The sequence below is a fragment of the Cetorhinus maximus genome, chromosome 17, assembly GCF_964194155.1.
Source record: "Cetorhinus maximus chromosome 17, sCetMax3.hap1.1, whole genome shotgun sequence".
In the NCBI taxonomy this organism is placed as follows: Eukaryota; Metazoa; Chordata; class Chondrichthyes; order Lamniformes; family Cetorhinidae; genus Cetorhinus; species Cetorhinus maximus.
In genome coordinates, this window is record NC_135895.1 from 35,046,369 (window position 1) to 35,072,451 (window position 26,083).

A 26,083-nucleotide genomic window follows, 5' to 3' on the forward strand; every position below is an offset into this window, starting at 1 on the left:
TTAATTATGATGGAGAGTAAACTGGTGGGGCGGTAATTGGCCGGGCTGGACTTGTCCTGCATTTTGTGTACAGGACATGTCTGGGCAATTTTCTACATTGCTGGGTAAATGCCTGTGTTGTCGCTGCACTGAAACAGCTTGGGTAGGGGCGCGGCAAGTTCTGGAGCACTATCTTCAGTACTATTGCCGGAATGTTGTCAGGGCCCACAACTTTTGCGGTATCCAGTGCCTTCAGCCATTTCTTGATATAACATGGGGTGAATTGAATTGGCTGAAGACTGCCATCTGTGATGCTGGGGACGCTGGAGGAGGCCGAGATGGATCATCCACTCGGCACTTCTGGCTGAAGATTGTTGTGAATGCTTCAGTCTTATTTTCCTTATTCAGGGCAGTTCCTCCCAAGGTGGGTTGGGTGATTTGGGAATTTTCCTGAATCTGCGCAGCTGCCTCAGGAGCGAAAATCCGGGCTATGTCCTCACAGACGCACACTCATACGCACAAACTCAGACACCTCCACAAACACACACAGATTCACAGAAAATTTGACATACCTCCACCATTTCGGTAACACAGGTAAGGGAACCTCCAGACATTTCCAAGACCTACAGCATATCCAACACTAGTCAGGATGAATTCTATCTGATTGGACCAGTTCCCACGCTTCAAGTTTTCATCTTTCTTCACCATCTCACCTGGAATAGCACCATTCTGCAAAAAGAAAAGAACTAATGTGACCATCTGGAGGTAAGCCCAGTCATACTTTCTAGCACGCTGCCACGAAAACATAAAATTGGTTCAATATTAATATGCTTCTTTTCTTCTTTCCATGTCTCCATGGCCAGCTGTCCTACATACCATCATGCCCAGCTGAGATGGGCAGCAGGCTACCTGCTCCCTGTCATTTGCTGCTGCCACTCACTCGAGAACCAGTCTTGCCGTGATTTTCTTTGATTCTCTTCACTTCCTCAAGAGAAATGTCTGAATGTTATCTAGCACCATCTGAGGCAGAGCTGACCCAGAATTTGTTTTTCACATTTCTCAGAAGCCTGTTGCACAAGAGCATTGTTTGGAAACACGCAACGAGTTACAAAGGTGACAGCGCTGTCAAAAATCAATAAATGGATTTTTCTAGCGCTTCAGCAGGTAATGGAACTGCATGGTGTGATAACCTGCCAAACAGATCAGGAAGGGTCCACTTTTGATCTGGATCTGTGTTTGATGCGTGTGAGGGGAAGATCATGCAGTCAATGGATAAAAAAGGAATCTCAAAAGCACAAAAGTGTGTCACATTATTTCTGCTAAAAATAGCGACAAAACTGAGTCAGCTTTCAGTTTAGTCATCAGGTGGAAGGGGTGAGGGTTGCCCACAATTGGCTGAACACTTAAGGGTGAAAATATCACAATTTATTTCCCTCTAGTTGCTATCTAGTGACCCCTGCTGGAAAATGTACAATATTATGCCCTCCATAGTTGAATAGCCCCATGAGATCTGTCTAAGCTCACATCTGAGTATAAATATTGGCTAAGGTGATAGGAATTCCAGTGCTGGTGACACCATATCCCATTATGGAGCATTGCATTTAAGAGAAAATAAACATCAGGAACAGCTAAGCTAACTAATAAACAAAGCTGAAGGCAGCTGTTGTTGTAGCAGAATTTGTGTCTCTGTAAACTCCACGAAGTAGGATTAGCAAAAAATAATCTTTGTTATGTTAAGTGAAACAATGTAGCCCTTTGTTAGAATGTCAGCATCAATGAATCAGTGCTTTTATTTTCATCAGAGTGCATGGAATTTGAATCCAGACAAAAGGAGTTCATGTGAGATTTTGTACGGCAAGATACAGAATTAGCTTGTTACAAACAGTTCCACAGCTCCACGACAGAGTATCCAGCATTGTGCACATGGCCATTGTTCTCAGTGGCCAGCTTTTCAATAGCAAATTGTGGAACCAGTCCAATAAATTTGTTGCTTGATTTTGGTGAACTGAATCACTTATTTCCAGAAAATCACATGATCAGAATCTAATAATATCACACGCAGCCCCATTGAATCACCATGCTTTCCCCTCTGACAGCACGGAACCGTCCCAACTCCACAATAAGATTAGAAAGTAAGTGGCCTTTCTCAGCCCCACCTAAATACTTGGGATTGCACTGTGTAATTAAGCACTGAGCCATGCAGATCAGAAGGCAATCTGCACCTAGTTGTCTGATTTCAATGGCCAGCTCTGTATATGTAAAATATCAGCCTGATCCTCATGGGCTCCAGTTACCCTTACTGGAAAGCCTATTTGTGTAGATAGAGGATGAAAACATGATCTGGCTTAGCTGCAATATTTTTTTGGTCCAGTTGTCCACCGATATGCACTCTCTGGCTTCACACATGAAAACTGGCCAAAGCATGCTACCCAAGTGCTGCCAGCCCAATTTACCTTCAGGTGAAGAATGGGAGAACACTGAGGGCAGACGGGGAACTATTAGTAATAAATAGATGCCAGTGAGATTCAAGAAGGCTGAACTGGACTGGGGAACAATTTCCATTCCAGATTGGCAGTCATAAAGGCAATCAGCATCAACATGAAATACCATATCTCATGGAGTTTGGCTCTGAACTCACATTGACTTTTATCTATATGTTTTGTAAGTCATCGATTATTTTTAAATTAAAAAAATGTTTATTCATTCACGGGATGTGGGCGTCGCTGACTAGGCCAGTATTTATTAGCTATCCTCAGTTGTCCTTGAGAAGGTGTTGGTGAGCTGCCTTCTTGAACCGCTGCAGTCCATGTGGTGTAGGTACACCCACAGTGCTGTTAGGAAGGGATTACGAAATACAATGAATTGGATTCACTGCTTCATCATTGTTATTAGTATTAGAAACAGAGGGAAAAAAAATGCCTGGAGCTACAGCAGTAACTCAGTGAGGAGCTAAGTCCTAAATACAGGGACTGCGAAATTAGACAGGGGCCAAAAACAGGTGCAGGGATCACAATGTGGGATCACCCCTTGTCTGTTGCTTCTGAGGGAGAGCTGGTGTTGTTAGTATACATATCAAAACTAATGCTGTGTTTTCAGATGATGTCGCTGAGGAGCAGCATGTGGATGAGAACTAGGAAAAGGGCAAGGATAGATCCTTGGGAGACATCAGAAGTAACAGTGTGAGAACAGGAAGAGAAGCTATTGTAGGCGATTCTCTGGTGACAATTGGCTAGATAAAAACTGAATGGGATAGCAGGTGACAGATTTCAGTGAGGATGCCCTTAGTGAAGTGGCAATTTCTTGCACACTGCTCCTCACTGAATTTGCAGGGTAGGGAAATTGCTCCTGAACATCCTGGGTGGATTATGGTCTCTTGCTGAAAGCCCTTCTCCCCTTCCACTCCCCTCTCACTTCCAGCAATTAGTCCTGCCTTGTTGAAAGCGAAAAACTGCGGATGCTAGAAATCTGAAATAAAAACAGAAAATGCTGGAAAAACTCAGCAGGTCTGGCAGCATCTGTGGAGAGAGAAACAGAGTTAACTTTTCGAGTCTGTATGACTCTTCTTCAGAGCTAAGGAGAAGTAGGAGCTAAAGAGAAGTTTCCAGCAACTGCAGTATTTGGTTTTTATCCATTTTGACATCCTGGGTTCACTAGAAAAAAACTCAAGAAAAAGCTGCTGAAAATTATTTCAACTTCTGACCAAGAACTGGGAATGAACATGCCATTTACAAGCTAAACATAAGTTTGCTTGATACGGTGGTCAGGGTGGAACAGTGAGTTCCGACATTGTCCTTTTTAAAAATCTCTTGGACTAGTTTGCATTAATGAAATGGAAATTTCCTTCCTCTAATAAAAACAGAAAATGTTGAAAAAACTCAGCAGGTCTGGCAGCACTTGTGGAGAGAGAAACAGAGTTAATGTTTTGAATCCGTATGACTCTTCTTCCTTTCTCTCTGTCTGATACCATGGTCTTAAGTGAATGAGGTGCGACAGTCCCAGTCCAATTCCTCGTGGGAATGGGGCATAAAAGTGGAACTACTGGTATTCAAGAATTCCCCTCCAGATGTCTGAGGGCATCTATGTTTTGAAAGTGCAGGTCTGCTCTAATGGAAGGAACACTCCCATTGTGACAAATTCCTGTCACTTTTCTCCGTATGTGCCCGACTTATGCCCTCGAAACCCTTGAATTTCTCAGCTCCAGAGTATGAAACAGTGCACCAATTAGGATACTTTAATAAAGAGAGCTTCACCTTGTATCCAGTCCATAGCTAATCTGAAAATGTCTGATACAAGGACAAGATGCAACATGTAGATAAGCATTAATTTACCCTGCACTGACATCCTTCTTCTTGGCCAGTACAAAATTTCAACAACAAAATTACAGTAAAACAAAACTGAAAATGGAACCAGCTAAGCACTGACACACAATCTGGTAATTAAAGCATGAATTGTATTGTGGAAATTGTCAGCAAATTATGCAATGTGACCCCAGGAGGCTAGCCAACCTCTTGTCATTCTTCTCATCTTGGCTCTAATCTCAACATTTAATATCTTTCCAACAATCATATTTAGTGGAGCTTTGTGTTCTGATGCTGTGTATTCTAACTTTCCACTAAGTTCTTTGGAATGAACTTTTATTTTATTGTTGTTAAGTTCTGTGTGGATCACATGGCACAACCATGGCACTCATGCCACCCACAGAGATATCATCTGACCCACATTGTACTGGTGGAAGGAGAAGCAATAGCACTCTAGGTGGTGGAAAAAAATGCAACATTCCGGAGACTTCTCTACAATACATGTGGACTACTTGGCATATAGGAGGGCTTTATTTTGTGAATCGGCCATTGAAATTTGTCATGTTTACAACAGGGTCCAGTTCTCCTTTAAGAAAAAAATACAGCACAGTTGTAACACATGGTCCATTGACTTCATTGCGGAAAAGCATCCTGTTAGACAGCTTCTGCACAAATGTGTGCCAGGCACCTGGATGCATTCAGTCAACATTACAAGCCAGCTGGACATCTTTTAAATTAAAGCCATGAAGATTTATAATTAAGAGGCACTGCTACTTCAAGCAATTTGCTTCTCAACAGCAAATTACACATGTCAATTAAACTTGTGGGACCTGGCAATCTATAATATAGTATATTAAAAATCCTATGTCTCCATATACCTACTCCCAGTTTATTCCATTATAATGCTGTTATGCCTACATTTATAATGCAAACTGCCAATGTAAACTTGTCACTGTAATTCTATCTACCAGAGTAGAGGTATTACAGCATCATCATTGGCTGTAAGGTGAATTACAAATTGACAAGTTTACATAGGCCGCTTCCATTCTAAATCTGGACCTAACAATGGAAATTTAAAAATAAGGACAGAATGTTTGTCTTTAAAATAGGGATCGAATGGTGGCTGCAAATTATCCCTGGCCTTTAATCTCACTTCACCTGAAGATCACACTACTCCTCGGTTTCTTGTGTGCAATGTCAACTGATCTACAACCTGACCTGGGAATACTTAACACTGATAGCATGTGCTCATAACAGGAAAAGTCTTCCATCTCTCAAATGTTAACAACCTTTTTATCTATGATAAACATGAAAGTGCACTGAAGGTAATGCCATTTTTTAAAAGGGACCCTTATAGGGACAATTACGGTTAAAAAAAAAATATTTCAAAGGGACACTTGTTTTTATTTCAACACAAGTCCGAGCGAGGGCATTTGTGCAGCCCCATTAGTCATGGCTCCAGCCTTTGAATCTAAGCTTTAGGGGAACTGCTATCGAGTATATTCAGTATTTATTCAAAAGCAGATTCACAGTAGAGTGAATGACAGAGACTTTGCTCAGCAAGGTTAATCTAAAGGCGCACTGCTCTCAAACCTTAACATGCTCAGTGCTTCAGTGTTTTTCCCTTTTCTCTTACTGTTTCCCATTAAAAATGCTGCAGGGTAAACAGATGTACTGCAACCACTTCATCAAAATCACGCTTGATTGCTATGGATGCATTGACTCGAAGCTGGCATACGAACATGGCACATGGTGCACTGAGGAACCAGGGATTAAACACAATTTACTGATCTCTGCAGACAAATACTGCAGACATTTTGTGTGGGCAGGCATTTAAAGGGGAAGCAATCTTTCTGCAGGCATTCGCTCCTGGCACCTTGACAGGTGTAATCCTGTTCTGGAAGCTCAAGATGTGACATTTCAAACTGGCCATAATGTGCAATTCAGAAAAGAGCATTTAAAAATTAATGCTGGAAATTACTTTGTGCCATATTATTGCAACTAAATTCAAATTCATTAATCCACTAATTTACCAGATGATAACCAATTTAAAATAACTGAGCTAAGCCTCCATTAAAATAGCAAACAAATACATTTATGTGGCAACATTTTGCAGGATCACTTTGAGTCTTAACTATTGATGGCACAAGGGCCTCTTTTATAAATGAAATTCAATATTCCACAATGTGGCTAACGTAAAGAACAACCATGTGAAATTAATACCCATGGTTCACAGTGACCATGAGTACTCTATAGCTGAAGAAAAGGACATAGCTATGTAAAAGTAAGTAGCTGTTTCATAACGTAATTAATCATTTTCTTTCTTTTGGTACTTTGCATTCTTTATGCCAGTTGATCTAAATTATTTTCATTTTGTCCATAGCACCATGACTGGTACCTATGGGTTTCCTGACTGAATTCCTACTTGATTGTTTCAGCAGTGAAGAATGATCCATGGGGAGATACCACACCAGTCAGACTGTGTGACAATGCTCTCCAATTAGAGTTGTTGGCCCTGAGGGCAGACGTGGTCTCAATTCAATGTCTCATCTAAGGGAAGCTTTTTAGCAGTTTTTGATCACTCCATGCCTATGGGTGGAACTTTCTGTGCCCACTGGCAGTGGGTGTGATAGGCGATGTGAGCAGACAATATGCATGATCGGTTTCATGATGGCGGCAAGGCAGGTCATGATCGTCTGCTCAGCCTGCCAAAGACAGGCCGCATTTCGTGCCATCGGTCATTGGGAACCTCATTGTAATACATCAGCATATCATTATCAGGCCATCCCAAGCTCTTGCACTCCTGCTGGATTGTCTGTCTACGTCAGCGGGAAAGCATGCCAATGTGTTTCACAACAGCACAGAGGCAACGTGCAGTTGACGGCCTGCACTGTGGGTGAACTGGAGGTGAGTGCACAGCAATGTTCTGCAGAGCTCGCCAGGGTCGCCTGTTGCTTTGCAGGCTTCAAGGGCGCTGGGGGGGTGGGTGGGGTGGGGGTTAAGTGCCGCCCTGCCGAACAGGTGGCGGGGATGTGGGATCAGGGGGGCATGTGCAGCCCTGCCGTTGAAATGGCTTGTGAGGGTGAGGAGGAGAGGGGGGCAAGTGCAGTCCTGCCTCTGAGGCGGCTTTTGAGGGCGAAGGGGAGTGGGTGGGCAAGTGCAGCCTTGCCGTTGAGGCGACTTGTGAGTGGGGGGGGGGGGGGTACATGTGCAGCCTTGCCCTTGAGGCAACTTGTGGCGGGTGTGGGGGGGAAAGGGTAACCCTGCCGTTGAATATAGCGCACAAGCATTCGGGGTAGAGGGTGGAATGTGGGCGAGGGAAGTGGAAACCTGTAGAAAGTGACCATTCCTCTGCAACTGAGAGGCGCAGACAGATTGATATGATTGAGGTCGGGCTCCTAGCTTATCTACTCACTCAAGCAACGCAGAGGCATCAATGTGCCACCAAGTTCTCCAGAGCTCCCCCCACTGCCGCCCGCCACTATCAACCCTACCCCCTGGGCACAAAGTGCAAATTCATGAGCACTTTAGTAGACTGTAGAGCACATGGACTGCACACGTTGTGCAATCTCCGCTCTAAGTCTGGCCATGTAGCAGTCACTGCTGGAGGTGTTCACAGCCCCTTGCAATGTCAGCATCCCGGTTTGGACCAGTCTCCCCCATGGTTCAAGCTAACAGGACAGCCATGCAGTGTACCAATCTCTGGCCATCCAATTCGTGGCCAGCACTCTCCAGGAAGCATTAAGGGGCCGTCACACTTAACCAGGACAGGTTCTTGGTACACCCATGCTAACCACGTGTCTCTCTCTTTCATCCTGCAGGAGGAGTACATCAGGATCATGGAGCCTGGTGAACTAGCTCTATGCCTGATGGCCTACAGAGCATGAAGAAGATGGAAGAAAGAGCGACTGAGGCTCCCGGCTGCGCAGAGGCAGGAGCAGCAACCTCAGGAAAAAGGGGCGGCTGGGGCTCCCGCACACGCTGCCCAAGAGCCACAGTGAGCCGTTTCACGCTGGCGCCTAGCGACACCCAGAGTCTATAGATGTCGCCGTTCATTCCTGCAGATGACCGAGAACCAGTGTCACTGAAGACTGCACATGTCTAGGGAAGTAGTCGTTCACATCTGCCACCTGCTGCAGGATTTGGCGCTTCAGGGACCCAGAGGGCATCCACTGCCAGTGGCTGTGAAAGTGACAGCGGTGCTCAATTTCTGTGCCAGTGGCTCCTTTCAGGGATCCACAGGTGACCTCTGGGATCTTTCAAGCCTCCACCCACAAATGCATCCATGAGATCACGGATGCCATCTTCACGAGGGCACACAACTTTATACATTCTGCCGGGACCAGGACAGCCAGGATGCAAGAGCGATTGGATTCGTCCAGATCTCAGCTTTCCCACAGGTGCAGGGTGCAATTGACTGCATTCATGTGGTGCTCAGATCTCCGTCGCAACACATAGTGGACTTCATCAACCTCAAGGGCTGAATGTGCAGCTGAACGTGCAGCTGGTATGCGACCACCAGAAACACATCCTGCAGGTGTGCGCATGGTTTCCAGGGAGTGTGCACAATGCCTACATCCTCAGTCGGTCACAGATCCCTGGAGTCTTTCAGGGTCCGTAGAAGCTGCAGGGATGACTCCTCAGGGACAAGTGCTACCCACAGAGGCCGTGGCTGATAACACCCGTGTGGTGGCCTCAGGCTGCAGCAGAGCGATGCTATAATGAGGCTCATGCTGCAATTCACAACTTGGCGGAGCAGACCATCAGGATGCTGAAGGTGAGCTTCTGGTGTCTGGAATGGTCTAGTGGAGCCCTGCAATACAGTCCACAGAGGGTGTCACGGATCGTCATCGTCTGCTGTGCCCTTTACAACCTGGCACTCTAACCAATGATGAGCTGGCTGAGAAGGAGATGGAGGAGCTGCATGTCTCCTCCGATGAGGAGGATGCCGATGGGGATGGGCTGAGGAAGTTCTCCAAGGTGACGATGAAGAGGATGTGGTCCTCGCACTGGCCAGATGAGGCAGGCACGTCTGGGAGGCCCTCACAGCTGCCAGATTTGTGGAGGATGATGACGACATGCAATGAGGTGACCTCATAGTTCCTCGCATCGCATTTGTGAATGATTGACTCCAGTCTGGCTTATGGCAGCGCGAATACCCTCTGTGAGAATGCTCCTGTCATGGGGACACGATGGAAGCATGAGGATGATGACGACATACATTGAGGACACTCCATAATTCTTTGCAAAGCCTCTGAAAATGCCTGACCCTTGTCTGGCCAAGGGCAGTTCGCTCGTGCTCCGTGATCAGGGTCATATCATAGAGATGCAGCCATGAAACTCTAGAAGCATCTGAAGCTTTGTCCGCCTTAAGCACCTGAGCCCTTCAGGAGCTGCAGCACAGCATGAATGGCCGCAGATGCTGAAGAGATGGGGGCCAGCCCTTCCTTAAAGATTCAGGGAGCACAGAGAGAGAATGAGAGAACTCTGTAGCGCCTGCCCACTACATTCTGGCAGCAATGACCAGCACTGCCGAGGTGCAGCCATCAGTAATGTGTTCAGGGAGTGTGAGGCTGGACCATCACTGTGGTCTGAAGGCTGCACAAAGCACAGGGAAGAGGCCGTGGACTGAGACACCTGCCTTTTATCTTGTGCAGGAAAGTTTCACATCTGAGTGACAAGAACACTGTTCATCAGAACAAGGAGCCATAGGCAGGGAGATATTCTTGGGAGTTTATTGGCAATAGTGAACAGTAGGTACAAGTGATCAACACCCATGCCCAGGCTGTGCAACCAACCCTGCTTCTATGTTTTGGTGCTCCCCAGATGTCCATAGTGGTGATGGGGGCAGCCTGCTGACTGCGACACTCTGTCTGTGATTACTTTGACGGATGTCCTCTGGAGGTCCAAGACTTGGAGGGCCGTGGCCTGCTTTCAGGGTCCTGCTGTGTGGCAGCGGCACCCTCCCCGGCCTGTGGGGCTAGAGCTGCTGAGGTCACATGAAGGGAGGAGTCGATGAGCTGGACACTCTCAAAGTCACTTTGATGGATGGGCTCCGAGTGTGTACCTGTGTACCCTCCTCCCTATGGGTGCCAGGGGGGCCCAAGGCTGACTCCTTGAGGAGCAGGGGTAGCTGGAGTGAGATCGAGCTGCCCAGCACCTGTTTCGTGTACACACTGCTGGAGGCCAACTACTGCATCAGCGATGGAGTTGAGCCGGCGCAGCAGTGTAGGAGTGACGTCCTGGACCTCCTTAATGCATCACTGGACAGCAAAGTGGGAGATGTTGCAAATATCAATTGCCCTAGCGTGTAAGGAGTGCGTGAAGGTTTATGGCCTTCATCACTAAGACAGCCACTGACAATGCCATCCTCGTCCTGCCCTGAGATTTCAGCAGGTGGAGATTTCAGCCAGAACATTCTCCCTGAAGTACAGATGCTTGACACTTTCGTTCCTCAGTGAGTTCTGAATAGGAAAATTGCTCCATGAACTCCCAGGGTGGATGTGGCCTCTTGCTGGGAGGCCTTCTCCCCCTCTCTCTCTTCCATCTTCCATCAGCTAGCCATGCTCTGTGCTGCCTCTGTTCATTCTCCCTGTCATGGGCTAGCCAAAGGGGGGGTGCAAACTACTGCATACATAACCAGTACAGTACCAAGTGTTTTGTGTAGAATCCTTAAAGTCAGAACCAAGTCCTTCAGTACATTCCACACCATTTCCTACAGACTTCAGCAACTGTCCAATGTGCTCTTTAATTTCATTGCTCATGTAAACCAGTAGAGCACGTCTCTTTCCTTTCTCAGAGTTGACTCAATTCCTTGATGGCTTGCATGGATGTGCTTCAGCATCTCTCCTCTCATCTCCTCAGGGATGATGACTCTATTTTCTTTGTACAAGATGCCATCTTGGGCTGTCAATTCAGCTCAGTATGCCCAATGTGCTCTTATGACCATAGGTGTGTCCTTGATGCTCTCAGGTCATCCTTTCATTACCACTTCCTGTAGTGCTTGTAAAGTTGCATCTTGTTGGGTAGCTCGCTTGATTTGAGCAAGGCGCTTTTCTGTCCGATTCAATGTCTCTGCTGGGTTGATGGCTTCCAGGTCATGTCTTGTTGCTGCTTCGCATTGAATCTGGAAGATTTCACATTCTGTCCTCCTCAACTTTCTTCATGGGGAGCGTTGTTCTCGACAGCATGTCTGCAATGTACGTCTGTTTCCCTTGCTTGTATGCCATGTCCAGATGATATCTTTGTAAGCAATGTAACATTCTCTGCAGTCGTTTTGGAGCAGATAGTAGCAGCTTGCGAAAAATGCTTTGAAGGGGCTTGCGGTCATACTTCACTGTTACTTTGTCTCTCCCAAGCAGGTATTGATGAAAATGCTCACACGCAAAAACAAGTGCCAGGCACTCTTTCTCAATCTGAGCGTAGCGTTGTTCTGTTTGTGTTAGTGCCCTGATCCAAATGTGACCATTGTCCTTGCTGCATCAGAGTTGCTTCCTGACTCGTCTCGCTGGCGTCACACTGCAAGATGACTTCATCACTGACGCCACAGTGCTTCAACACTGGCATTGTCGTCACTAATTGCTTGATTTTAGTGAACGTTGCTTCTTGTTCTGTGCCATGATACCACAGCATCTCCTTGGCCGTGAGCTTGCGTAATGGTTCACACTGCTGACAAATTAGGCATAACTTTTGCTAGATAGTTCACAAATCCAACAAATTGTTGAACTGCTTTCATGTCTGTTGGTTGCTGCATTGTGATTCCACAACCAACGGATCAGATCTAAGCTCTGCAGCCCTGCCACACCCACATGTGGTGGACAATTAATCAACTCACCGGAGGAGGACGTTCCACAAATATCCCCAACCTCAACGATGGGGGAGACCAAAGACTTGTGCTCCAGAATTTGCCGCACCCCTAGCCAAGCTGTTCCAGTTCAGCCACAACTCTGGCATCTACCCGGCAATGTAGAAAATTGCTCAGGTATGTCATGTACACAAAAAGTAGGACAAATCCAATCCGGCCAATTACCGCCCCATCAGTCTACTCTCCATCATCAGTAAAGTGATGAAAGGGGTCATCAAGAGTGCAATCAAGAGGCACTTGCTTAGCAATAACCTGCTCACTGATGCTCAGTTTGGGTTCTGCCAGGGTCAAAGCTCCTGACTTCATTCCAGCCTTGGTTCAAACATGGACAAAAGAGCTGAACTCTGAGGTGAGGTGAGAGTGACTGCCCTTGACATCAAAGCAGCATTTGACCGAGTGTGGCACCAAGGAATCACAAGACTATGGCAGGCCAGTTAGCCAGTACAGCATTGTATTTCCAAATCCCAAACAGAGGTCAAGTTGGCAGTGATAATTAAAACTCCCCACACCTAAACTCAGATATTGGAATAGTGACAAACTGACTAGTTGATAGTAAAAATTGGAATGGTGCTACACACTGTAGTTTGGACAGGCCAGTCCCAGCTCTCTGTACAAAGATAGTCAAGGAGATAACAGGTTGGTGTTGCAGCTACTTTTTCACAGCAAATTACTTTTGTCTGATTGCTCAAATGTAGTTGCACAAGAATAGGGAGATATTAATACACTATTTAGCCTTCAACCAACTAAACAGATTGCATATGCTGCTTGATTTGACTGATTAGCGATCTTCTCACTTAGTAGCACTTTTATAATCGCATGTTCCAGTTTTCTAACTGGTAGATTTTTCACTGTAGAAACACCGAAACAATCACACACTTAGAAAAACGCCGGTACACTTGAGGCCTTCCAATGGGTACTGCAGGGACTAGAGTGTATACTGGACATCGGCACTAAAATAATTATTTAACTTTCCTTTTTACATAGTTTACTTCTTTATTAGTTGTGCCCTTTTAAGAAGGTTCTTTTGTTCTATGACACTGGTGCTATCTCCTAATTGTTTTATTTAGAAAAGGCACGCTGAAGAAACATCTTATCTCCGCTTTGTGTTTCTATTGTTTTCAGCTTCTGACTGACTGTTTTTCCTATGCTGGACCTAATCATGTGCTAAAGAAAAACAATCAGCTTCCCTGTCGGCTGCCATGACAGATTCCTGCTTCAATGTTCACAGCCAGCCCACCGAACATAAAACCAAACAGGCACGTCCTAATGCATTCCCACAGCTGACTGCCCATCTCTTTCACTTAGCCCTTTCCACTTCCACAACCATGTTGCCAATAGTATTGTCTCAGCTGTAACCTGCTGCATGTCCCTTGGACCTTTTACGGATTATTACCTCTGCCTCCAGCACCCACCAACTCTGCTCTTGGCTGCCTCTAATCTACTCCCTTACCAAGAATATTTAGAAAATAACTTGTAAAGCAAAAATGATAAAGTAGCTTGGAATATTTACGGGTCCGGGTTATGACACTAATTGTCTTGAGCATGGTAGATCCAGACATTATTTTCTGTGTACGATTATATACAGGTCAAGTATCCTATATCCAAACCCCTTGGGGTTGCTTGCATTTCGGATTTCAGGTACCGCATATAAACTTACAATAGCCTAAGTCTAGGCTAACTAAAGTAAATTAAATGGCTACAAAAGTATGATGTATCACTGAATAATAAATACAGGGTACTTGCAATAAGTTTCTTTTTGGCATGTTCACCATAAAAATTCCAAGGTAAACAGTGCAGACAAACAACTAGACTTCCCGCGCTAAAGGTCGGTGAGGCTCAAAAGAAGTGTGGTTTTGGATGTGTTTGGATTTCGGATTTACAGAGAAAGGATACTCGGCCTACATTTGTGAAAATATCAAGAAAAAAGCTTAGTTGGGAAAAGAGCATCCAGACAAAAGTCTAATTTTGAATCAAATGGCGTTTTCTTTGTGGAGGAAAGCAGGTAGATCAATAAGAAGCACAAATCATCTGTGCTTTATGCTGACCATCTTAAACAGTTAAACAGGCTAATATCTCCCTGTGGAGAAAGGTCTTCTTGGAATTCTCTATTAATTTATTGCAATAAAAACCTGGTTCAGTAAAAGCAGCTAAGTGCGTCCTTTGATTTCACTTGGCACTAGTGTGCAATCTGGCGTTTTGATTATTGTGGACACTAACATGCCCCTTGCAACAATATTTTGGTGTGCTGTTGCCCTGTCACATGTCTGTGAAACGATGTCAAATTGATTAATTTTGCAAAAATTACTCATAAAATCTATGTCCAAGCTACTGTGAAAATTTATTTTCCTTTTCCATGAGTCTGTGATGCTCTGTTCCCAGAGGCAAGTTCACTTGAGCAAGGCAAGGGTCATTGATGTGATCAAGATCAGAGTTTAATTTAATGGGGCCCACTTAACGAGGCTCACAGCTAGTTTCCAGAGGGATTAAGTAAACAAACTATGGGCCGTCTGTCCTAATCATCTGGCCTCACTGTCTGTGAGTGACAGGTTTTGGGACTGGTAACTTAATGGTTGCTAAGGGTGCTGAGAAATGATACAATGAGCAGGTTAAAGTTTAAATAACCTGTTGAATGGTCAGTCACAAGGTAATTACATATGGACATTCAATTAACTTAGTTCATCAATCTAAAGATACCCTGAAATCCCTCACAACTTCCAATAGTTCTGACACAATCTCAGGGATTTTTGACTCTTTTCCATCTGGAAATTCATTTTGTGTATTGGTAATTCTTGTGTGAATAACTTCCTGATCTTAGTCCTAAATCTCTCCTTTACTAGCTTGAACCTATGTACCCTTGTCTTTTATACAGCTTACTTTGAAGTAATTTTCTACATTTATACTTTCCATGCCATGGACAATCTTAAATACTTCCATATTTTCAATATTGTGGAACAAAATCAGGGCTTACAGGATTGGGGGTAATATATTAGCAAGGTTGGAGGATAGGTTGATCAACAGAAAACAAAGAGTAAACAGGCCATTTTCAGGTTGACAGGCTGTTGCTAGTTAGGTGCTGCAAAGATCAAGGCTTGAGCTTCAGCTATTTACAATCTACATCAATGACTTAGATGATGAAACTGAGTGTAATGTATCTACATTTACTAATGATATAAAACTAGGTGGAAAGGTAAACTATGAGAAGGACACAAAGAGGTTGGAAAGGGATGTAGGTAGGTTAACTGAATGGGAAAGAAGGTGGCAGTTGGAGTATTATGTGAAGTGTGAAATTGTCCACTTTGGTAGAAAGGATAGCAAAATATCTTTCTAAAAGGTGGGAGACTAGTACAGTGTTATGCAGAAGGATTTAGATGTCATTGTACACTAATCACAAAGTTAACACGCAAGTACAACAAGAAATTAGGAAGTCTGGCAGCATCGGCGGAGAAGAGCACAGTTGACGATTCGAGTCCTCGAAACGAACTGTGCTCTTCTCCGCCGATGCTGCCAGACCTGCTGAGTTTTTCCAGGTATTTCTGTTTCTGTTTTGTTTTGGATTTCCAGCATCCGCAGTTTTTTGTTTTTATTTAAGAAATTAGGAAGATTAGGAAGATAAATTGTATGTTAGCCTTTGTTGCAAGGGGATTGCAGCATAAGAATAATGAAGCCTTGCTGCAATTAGAATGGGCTTTGTTGAGACCACATCTGGAGTGCCCTGTACAATTTTGGTCTCCGTACCAAAGGAAGGATATACATGTTTTAAAGGGGATGCACCAAAGTTTCACTAGGTTGATTCCTGGGATGAGGGGTTGAGTAGAATGGGTTTATATTGTCTGGAGTTTAGAAAAATGAGAGGTGATCTCAGTGAAAGCCCTTAGAGGGCTTGACAGGGCAGATACAAGAGGCTGTTTCTCTTGGCTGGAGAGACTAGGATTAAAGGTCAATGTTTCAGGATAGGAGGTAGGCCATTTAGGATTGAGGTGAGGAGAAATTTCTTCACTCAGTGGGTTGTGAATCTTTGGAATCTATTCCAGTGGGCTGTGGATGCTCAGTTGATGAGCATATTCAAGAATGACGCTAGTAGGTTTTTGGACACTGGGAAATCAAAGTTTATTGGGATAGGTCAGGAAAATGGTGGTGAAGTAGAAGATCAGCATGATTTTATTGAATGGTGGAGCAGCTTTAAGAAGCTGTGTGGCCTCCTCCAACTCCCATTTCTTATGTTCTTACATTGTTATCTTGTTTGAAGACAAAACTTCTTCAATCTTTCCTCATGGCTCAGATCTCTGATGCTGGGACCTTCTCTACACTCCTGCTCAGCTGAATTGAAGGGCAATGCCATAAATGGGATAATTATTGTGAAGCTAGTGTGCTTTCTTAACTTTGATTGGGTCATTACCACGCAGTTAATGCTGGAATGACAAAAGAAAAATAAAACAGGGATAATTTAAAGTTTTTGGTGGAAGTTCACCTTCATTGAGGTAAGGATAGTCAAACCCTGGAGACTGGAACATTTTTTACAGCATCACGTATTCTCATAATACTTATGTCTGACACACAGAACTATATACAGTTTTCTATCTCTATCTCTTACAGATTTATCATACTTTCTTAGTTCTCCTCCAACAGTACTTCCTAATGTGTCTCCATGCTGTGCTATTCGAATCTTTTCAATTTTCCACAACAGTCCCTGTTCTTTCTCAGATATCTTAGAACCACTTATGCTGAATTATAGAATGTTTTACACTGTAAACATATAATCATAGAAGTTTAGACCACAGCAGGTCTATTGTGCCTGTGTTAACTATTTGCTAGAATAATCCAAAACAAATCATGTTGCCCTGCTGTTTCTCCATATTCCTGCATCTTCCTCTGGTGCAAAAGCTTATTTCTTCTCTTAAAAGATGCAAAGGTCTCTACTACAAGTACATCTTCATTTTTCCTAAGAAAAGCTGTAGATAATTTTTTAAAACTCTATTAAATCTCACTCTTAGTTTCCTCTGCTCTAATAGAAATAACCCCTGGCTGCAATCTCTGCTCAAGTTTCTCATTCCTGGTATTTTTGTAAAATAATAATGTAACTCTCTCTGTGGCTTTAAATATTCATTCTATAGAATTATATACAGTTTTCTATCTCATTTCTTACAGATTGATCATACTTTCTTAGCTCTTGTATTCTATGTTCTGTTTATTTCACATTTTTGTGGTTTTATGAGCCTGCACTTATAATTCCAAAAATTTATGTGTGGTACTCTTTGGTTCTTTTGTTCTCCATGCCTTTAGCATCTTTCCACTGAGCATACACTATTCCTCGGGAAGAATTATCCAATCAGCGAGCGGGGGCGGGGCTGCTCACTGACGCGCAAAATGACGCGTGGTGACGTCGGGCGTGCGTTGTCTAAAATATTTATATAGGGCTCCCAATGCCCAACTCCAAATCAATTATATATAAATCGAGAACAAAACTGGTTTCGGCACTTACCTGAGACACACCCCTTCCAACCCTTCTCCATTTATACAAAATACACATTTGCACTAACCCTTTGTTCCTTGCCTGCCAACCAACCTTTTATCCACAAAGATAAAAACAAAAAGCTAAAAGCTACTGCGGATGCTGGAAATCCAAAACAAAAACAGAATTACCTGGAAAAACTCAGCAGGTCTGGCAGCATCGGCGGAGAAGAAATCAGTTAACGTTTCGAGCCTTCATGGCCCTTCGGCAGAACTGAAGCATAGTTAGAAGAAGGGAGATATATAAACTGGTTTAAGGTGGGTTTGGGGGGGGGGCGCGGGCGGGGAGAGAGAGACATTGAGGGTGTGGTGATTGTGGAGATGAGCAGATAATCAAAAGATGTCACAGACAAAAGGGTCAAAGAGGTGTTGAAGGTGGTGATATTTGTCTAAGAAAAGCGCTAATATCCATGTTGCTACGTTTTCTACTATTGCCTATACCTGAAGTTTTGTCACACCTCCTTTGAGACATCTTATTGATCAGCTTCTGAAAATCCATATACACAATGTCGATTGCATTCCTTTACATATACAATCAATCCTTCCTTCAAAACAAAACTGCTATTAAATTTGTCAAGCATGACTTGCCTTTATTATCAATCTCTAAACACTCAATAATTTGATTGTCAATTCATTCTAAGGTCTTGTCCATATTTAATTGGTCTATAATTAACCAATTTATCCTCCTCTCAGTTCAAGGACAGGGGTTATTCTGCAGTCTGGTCCCAGTTACTCCTTTATCTATGACATCACTAAGTTGCCATTCTCAGCTTCATGAGAAATCACATGTGGAAGCTATCCATGCATTTGATTTCCTACCCATTCGTAATCAATGGACAGAAGATGTAGCCTGGGTACGATCCCCCAGGGAGAGAGAAAAATCAAAAACACAGCTGTCCTCCAAGCTGCTTGCTCCATATGGCTCTGGCCGAATTCTGAGTGGAGGACTGGGAGGTTGCCTGGATAAAATCCTGAATGTTATGAATGCATGGCACAAGAAGGCCAGGGGAAAAGGGCAGAAAGAATGAGGTTTATAACCTACAAAAAATGAATGCCAACATCAATGACTCCAGACAGTTCCAGCATTTTCATCAGGAATTATGAAAATGTAAGAAATTTATCAAAGGCACTCCAGTAAATTTGGATGCATTCAATATCTGCATCCCCCAACTGTCACACAAAATACAAATTGGCCAAAATTAAAATATTTTTGTAATGAGTTTCAGAGATGCTGAATTAAAGTGCGGCTGCTGGTACAAAGAAAACACAACTGGATAATCAGTTGAGGAATGGCATTTGTAAGGAGCTTCGGTCAGGAAATTACAGGAGCAGGTCTTGACTTTCCAAACATTTAAACAACTGGATGGAAAATCAAAGGCTGTGAGTCTGTGATTTCCCAACCAGCACTCCCAGAATGCTGCTTCTTGACAAGAGTACCCAATCATAGGATCTGCCCTTAAGATTCACTGTCAGGTTAACTATTTCTGGGTACAATCAAAATAATGCACCTTGTGTAGTAATTCATTTGTTTCTCTCACTTGCTGTAAAGAAAGCTTTTGTACTAATATGGCATCTTTCACATCTTCAGAATGTACCAAAGTGTTTTGCAATTGGACTATTCACTGAAGTGCAAACTGTTTTTCTGTAGGTAAAAAGGGCACCCAATTTACATGCATCAAGTACCACGAACAGCAAATGAATGAATCACCAGATAATCTGCACTCTGTCTTCTCGTACCCACTTTCACACTCTCCTTTTCTTCACCTTAGTTTTACCTAGTTAGTCCTCAGTGTCAATGTGTTCTCATCATGACATTATTATAGCTAAATTTTATAATGGCAGATCTAGAGACCCATGACAAACCAGGTCTCCACTATATCAGGTGTGAAGAGGTAGAATCATTTATACTTGTGTCAAATATACTCCAGCTTTCCACACTGAAAACAAATAGCCATCCATTCACAAACCATGAACGACATGCACGTCTCTAAAAGCAACATTTGCTGACCAAAAGCCCTTCATTCTTTAATGCAAAATTGGGTTATTACCATTGCACACAGATCTCCAAAATCCTTCCATCCAGAATCTAGACACCTGCCCTTTCCATCTTCAAATCAAAATGTTTAGAATCAATAGTCACTCCACCCAGAAATGGATGCTGCATTCACCTACAGAATAGTGACTACTTAAAAAATAACTAATCTTATATGAAATGTTTTGAGGTGCTTCTAAGTAATGTAATGAGGTTCCATTTAAATACAAGTTCTTTCTTTCTTGCTAGAATCTGTTTGTAGCTGACTCTATATTGAACTCCCTGATTATTTCTTTAATGGGGCATTGGAGCACAGACAAATTCAAGGGGGCATTAGATGATTATTTGAATAGAAAAAATGTGCAGGGGTACGGGGAAAAGGCAAGGCAATGGCACTAGGTCATAATGCTCATTTGAGGAGCCAGTGCAGGCACAATGGGCCGAATGGCCTCCTTCTGTGCCGTTAAAATTCTGTGGACGGAAGTTTATGCTGGCACGATTTTACAGTCCCGCCAAAGTCAGTGGACTTTTGAACGGCTCACCGCATTTTACAACCCCATTGCGGCAAGGACCGGGTCGTAAAATTCCACCCTGTGATTCTGTGATAGTCTAACTGTAAATACAAATATATCAGGCAAGTCATTTAAAACCAGTAATGTGAGTTTTAATATATTTTGTGCTGAAATATTTGCCTGAGACCTGCACTCACTCATTTCCTGCCATCTTGCTCAGTTGTTCTGTTATTGGTTCCTTCATTCCTCTCTCCTCTCTGCCTTATTTGCTCTTTTATCTGTCTCTTTTTCCTGCTTTCCATGTTTTATTACCTCTGCATGTACTTAGAACAAAAATATCATTTTCCATTAACCATCATTGAAACATAGATTCAAGATAAGTGGCAGAAGGTGTAGGGGGGATATGAGGAAGAACCTTTTTACACAGAGGGTAGTGGGTGTCTGGAATTCGCTGCCCAAGTTGGTGGTAGAGGCAGAAACTCTAAACTCTTTTAATAAGTACCTGGATCTGCACCTTAAGTGCTGTAAACTGCAGGGCTATGGGCCGGGTGCAGGAAGGTGGGATTAGAAAGGGCACCTGGGTGTCCTCGGGCTGGCATGGACAAGATGGGCCAAATGGCCTCCTTCTGTGCTGTAACTTTTCTATGGTTCTATGAGGAACAAGTGGTTACAGTTAGCAGTTATGGTGAAAATATTTATTAGGCAACTCCAGTTATGAAAGTTCCTTCTTGCTCACAACCTTTCCTGTTACTTTTCTTATGAATGCTTATATTGTAAGAATATCAATTTCTCTTGGAAATTCCAATCAATGTTCATTGTTATGAAGAGGGCCATCTGTGTTAGTCAGCAGTGAGGGACAGGAGGATGTGGCTGTTAGTGAGGCAGGTAAAGGGACCCAGAAGACAGTAGGGGCCTCAGGTTTTGCAATTGTCAAACAGGTTTAAGGTGCTCACAAATTATAAGGGTGAAAGTGAATTCTGTGAGGTGGATGAGCTAGCTGGCCATGGCACTGTGGCACAGGAAGTCGTTCAGGTGGGGGCAGCAAAAAGGGATGTAGTGGTAGTAGGGGATAGTATAGTAAGGGGAATGACACTGTTCTCTGGGGAATGACACTGTTCTCTGCAGCAAAGAGCAATAGTCCAGACGGCTAGGTTGCCTGCCTGGTGCCAGGGTTCGGGACATCTGCTCAGAGCTAGAGAGGAACTTGCAGTGGGAGGGAGAGGATCCAGTTGTCGTGGTCCATGTAGGTACCAATGACATAGGTAGAACTAGGAAAGGGGTTCTGCAAAGTCAGTGCGAGGAGCTAGGTACCAAATTAAGAAGCAGAACCTCAAAGGTAATAATCTCTGGATTATTATTTGAGCCAAATTGGCATAGGGAAAATAAGATTAGAGAGATTAATGCGTGGCTCAAAGACTGGTGTGGGAGAAGTGGGTTCCGGTTGTGGGACACTGGCATCAGTACTGGGGAAAGTACCATTGGGACAGTTTACACCTGAACCATGCTGGGATGAGTGTCCTCGCAAATCGCATAACTAGGGAAGTAGAGAGGACTTTAAACTAAACAAAAGGGGTGAGGGATCAAAGCCTGGGTAGAGGCAGCAATTCAAGGTGTAGAGTCAAGACAGGAGAGCAAAATAGTAATAGGAGAAATGAGGGTCAGAGAATGGCAGGAAGGGACAGAGAGAAAAAACTTAAGAATACATCGACAGTCAAGACAAAACTGAAAGCTTTCTATCTGAATGCACGTAGCATTCATAACAAAGTAAATGAATTGAAGGCCCACATTGAAGTAAGTAAATATGATCCGATAGCAATTACAGAGACGTGGTTGCAGGACAACAAAGGTTGGGTCTTTAATAGTGAAGGGCACATGACATTCAAGAAGCATAGGAAGCTAGGTAAAGCTGGAGGGGCAGCACTGTTAATTAAAGAGGGCATTGGTGCAATAGTTAGAGATGACCTTGGTTCAGGATTTAGAATCGGTTTGGGTGGAGATGAGGAATAGTAGGGGAGAAAATGGTCATTAGTGGGAGTGGTCTACATGCCCCCTTACAGTAGCCACAGTGTAGGACAAAATATTCAGGAGAAAATATTGTGTGCTTGTGACAAAGGAACAGCAATAGTCATGTGTGATTTTAATCTACACATAAACTGGAAAAATCAGATTGGCAGTGGTAGTCTGAATGAGGAGTCCTTAGAATGCTTTCGAGATAGTTTCTTAGAGCAGCATGTACTGGAACCAACCAGAGAGCAGGTTACATTAGATTTGGTATTGTGTAATGTGACAGGATTAATTAATGACCTCAGAGTAAAGGCACCCCTAGATAGCAGTGACCACAATATGATTGAATTTTACATCCAGTTTGAAAGACAGAAGAGTGGGTCTAAGACTGGTATCTTAAACTTAAATAAGGGCAATGATGTGGGGAAGAAAGCTGAGCTACCTGAAGTGAACTGGGAAACTAGGCTAGAGGATAGATCAAAAGAGAAGCAGTGACAGACATTTAAGGGGACATTTCAGAGTATTCAGAATAAGTACATTTCTACTGTAAAGAAAAATTCTAAGGGGAGGACCCAGCATCTGTGGTTAACTAGAGATATTAAGGAAAGCATCAAACATATGGAAAAAGCATACAAATCCACAAAGATGAGTGGCAGGACAGATGACTGGACAGAATACAAAGAACGGCAGAGGACAACTAAAAGGTTTATCAGGAGAAAGAAATTAGAGTATGAGAGGAAGCTAGCTAGAAATGTAAAAATGGATAGCAAGGGCAGGATTTTTCAGTCGGTGTGTGGGGGCGGGCCCGACATACTGATGCGTAAAATGACGTGCAATGACGCCGGGCGTGCGTCTGACCTCATCGCACAGTCCCGCGATATTTCATTTGGCGGGCACGTGCCGGAGTTGGCTGCGCGCCCACCGATATGTAAACAGCCTATTACGGCCATTAAGAAAGTAATTGATGTCATTGGTAACACTGCCCGTCCAACCTTAAGGTTGGCGGGCAGGCGAAAAGGCCAAGTGGCCTTCACGCTTTTTAGGGAACTTCATTCACGAGTGAGATGACGTTTCCTAAAGCTTTTATTTAATAAATTTAAAAAATTCCTAAATATAAAAACATGTCCCATCTCTTGTGACTCAATCACATGAGGGGACATGTTTAAATAAATTTTTCAACCATTTTAAAAATTACTTGAACATCAATTTAATCTCGGAGCAAGCTCCATGCCTCAGAGAGATTGAAACACGCTTTTGCACAGCGCTGGCCCCGACTCCCCCTCCTCTCCCCTGCCCGCACAGGTAGCACTGAGCACTATGGAGGCCTGCCCGCGTAAAATGGCAGCGTGGAGCTGATCATGGGCAGCGATTGGCTCCACGACCGCCCCTGCCTGCTCCTGCCGAGCCCGTCCACCGCCTGAAAAATTCAGGCCCAAGTGTTTCCACAGGCATCTAAAAAGGAAAAGGGTAAGTAAAGTGAGTGTTGGTCCTTTAAAGAGCGATAGTGGGGAGTTAATAGCAGATGGGGAGTTAATAGTAGATAATAAGGAAATGGCGGAAGGAATGGACAAATATTTTGCTTCTGTCTTCACTATAGAGGATACAAAAAACATTCCAGTAATAGCTGCAAATCGGGAGCTGAACGGGGGAAAGGAACTTGGTGAAATTTAAATCACTAGGGGAACGGTACTGAGCAAATTGATGGAGCTACAGGCTGGCAAGTCTCCCAATCGCAATGGACTACATCCTAGGGTCTTAAAAGAGGTGGCTAATGAGGTAGTCAATGCGCCGACGTTAATTTCCCAAACTTCGCTAGATTCTAGAAAGGTTCCATCAGACTGGTAATTAGCAAATATAACCCCTCCATTCAAGAAGGGAGGGAGGCAGGGAACTATAGGCCAGTTAGCTTGATGTCTGTCTTAGGGAAGTTATTTGGAATCGATTATTAAGGAGGTTATAGCTGGGCACTTAGAAGAGCTCAAGGTGACTGGGAAGAGTCAGCATGGTTTTGTGAAAGGAAAATCATGTTTAACCAATTTGCTGGAGTTTTTGGAAGGAGTAACATGTGCAGTGGATAAAGGGAGCCTGTAGATGTACTGTACTTGGATTTCCAGAAGGTATTTGATAAGATGCCACATCAAAGATTATTACGGAAAATAAAAGTGCATGGTGTCGTGAGTAACATATTAGCATGGATAGAAGATTGGTTGGCTGGCAGAAAGCAGAGAGTATGCATAAACGGGTCTTTTTCTGATTGGCAGGATGTGACAAGTGGCGTCCCACTGGAGCCTGTACTGGGGCCTCAACATTTTACGATTTACATCAATAATTTAGATGACAGGAGTGAAGACATGGTGGTTAAATTTGCAGATGACACAAAGATCGGTCGAAAAGTATGTTGTGAAGAGGATATGAGGAGGTTGCAGATGGATATAGATAGGTTGAGTGAATGGGCAAAGATCTGGCAAATGGAGCTTAATGTGGGAAAATGTGAAATTGTTGGCAGGAAGAACAAAAAAAGAGTATTACTTAAATGGAGAACGGATGCATAATTCTGAGGTGCAGAGGGATCTAGGTGTTCTAGTACATGAGTAACAAAAAGTTATTATGCAGGTACAGCAAGTAATTAAGATGGCTAATCGAATGCTATCCTTTATTACGAGAGGGATTGAACATAAAAGTAAGGATGTTATGCTTCAGCTATACAGGGCATTGGTGAGACTGCACCTCGAATACTGTGTGCAGTTTTGGTTTCCTTATTTAAGAAGGGATGTAAATGCACTGGAGGCAGTTCAAAGGAGATTTACTAGATTGATACCTGGAGTGAATGGGTTATCTTATGAGGAAAGGTTGGACAGACTGGGCTTGTTTCCACTGGAGTTTAGAAGAGTGAGTGGTGATTTGATTGAAGTATACTGGATCCTGAACGGCCTTGACAAGGTGGACGTGGAAAGGATGTTTCTTCTGGTGGGTGAGTCCAGAACTAGGGGACACTGTTTTAAAATTAGGGGTCGCCCTTTTAGGACAGAGATGAGGAGAAATTTTTTCTCTCAGAGCGTTGTGCAACTTTGGAACTCTCTGATTCAGAAGGTGGTGGAGGTAGGGTGATTGAATATTTTTAAGGCAGAGGATAGATAGATTCTTGTTAGGCAAGGGAATCAAAGGTTATCGGGGGTTAGATGGGAATGTGGAAATTGAAACACAAGATCAGCCATGATTTTATTGAATGGCGGAGCAGGCTCAAGGGGCTAAATGGTCTACTCCTGTTCCTATTCCTTATGTTCTTATGATCTCCACACTTAAATTCCCAATATATTCTTTCACCACACAAAGCTTTGCACAATCAGATCTCCAAAAAGTACTGATAAAATTCACGTATTGATGGATTATTAGACATGTTGGAACATACTGTAACAGAAAGAGAACTTTTTTCTTTCAGGGTTGTGCAACTTTGGAATTTGCTGCCTCAGCAGGTGGTGGAGGCGGGTCATTGAATATTTTTAGGGCAGGAGTAGATAGATTCTCATTAGGCAAGGGAATCAAAGGTTATCAGGGTTAGATGAGAACTCGAAACACAAACAGATCAGCCATGTTCTTATTGAATGGCAGAGCAGGTTCATGGGGCTGAATAGCCTACTTCTCCTCGTATTTCGTTTGTTTATATGTTCGTATGTAATTGCACAATATGGTAAAGAATTGCAGCAAGAGACACAAAAGAAATCTTTTTTGGAATGGACTAAAGAAATCCTTCAACAGACTGCCAGACACAATGTGGTTATATTTTTCTTAGTGTAATGAGGTCCTCCTCTTCACCACCCGTGCCCCCCTGCCACAATAGACATATGTTTCCTTCACTTCTACTTGAATTAGGATCAAGGCTCCACTT

The 26,083-nt window shown here is 43.5% G+C and overlaps 1 protein-coding gene across 8 annotated transcripts in view; it reads right to left on the reverse strand.

Annotated features, from left to right (window-relative positions):
• The window catches only part of slc6a9 (solute carrier family 6 member 9), a 235,565-nt gene that overhangs the window by 52,872 nt on the left and 156,610 nt on the right, over nucleotides 1–26,083 (reverse strand). For all 8 annotated transcript variants that reach the window (XM_078560985.1, XM_078560986.1, XM_078560981.1 and 5 more), the window contains one exon: nucleotides 552–708. In XM_078560985.1, the coding sequence (XP_078417111.1) occupies nucleotides 552–708 (157 nt within the window). The remainder of the gene's footprint in view (nucleotides 1–551; nucleotides 709–26,083) is intronic.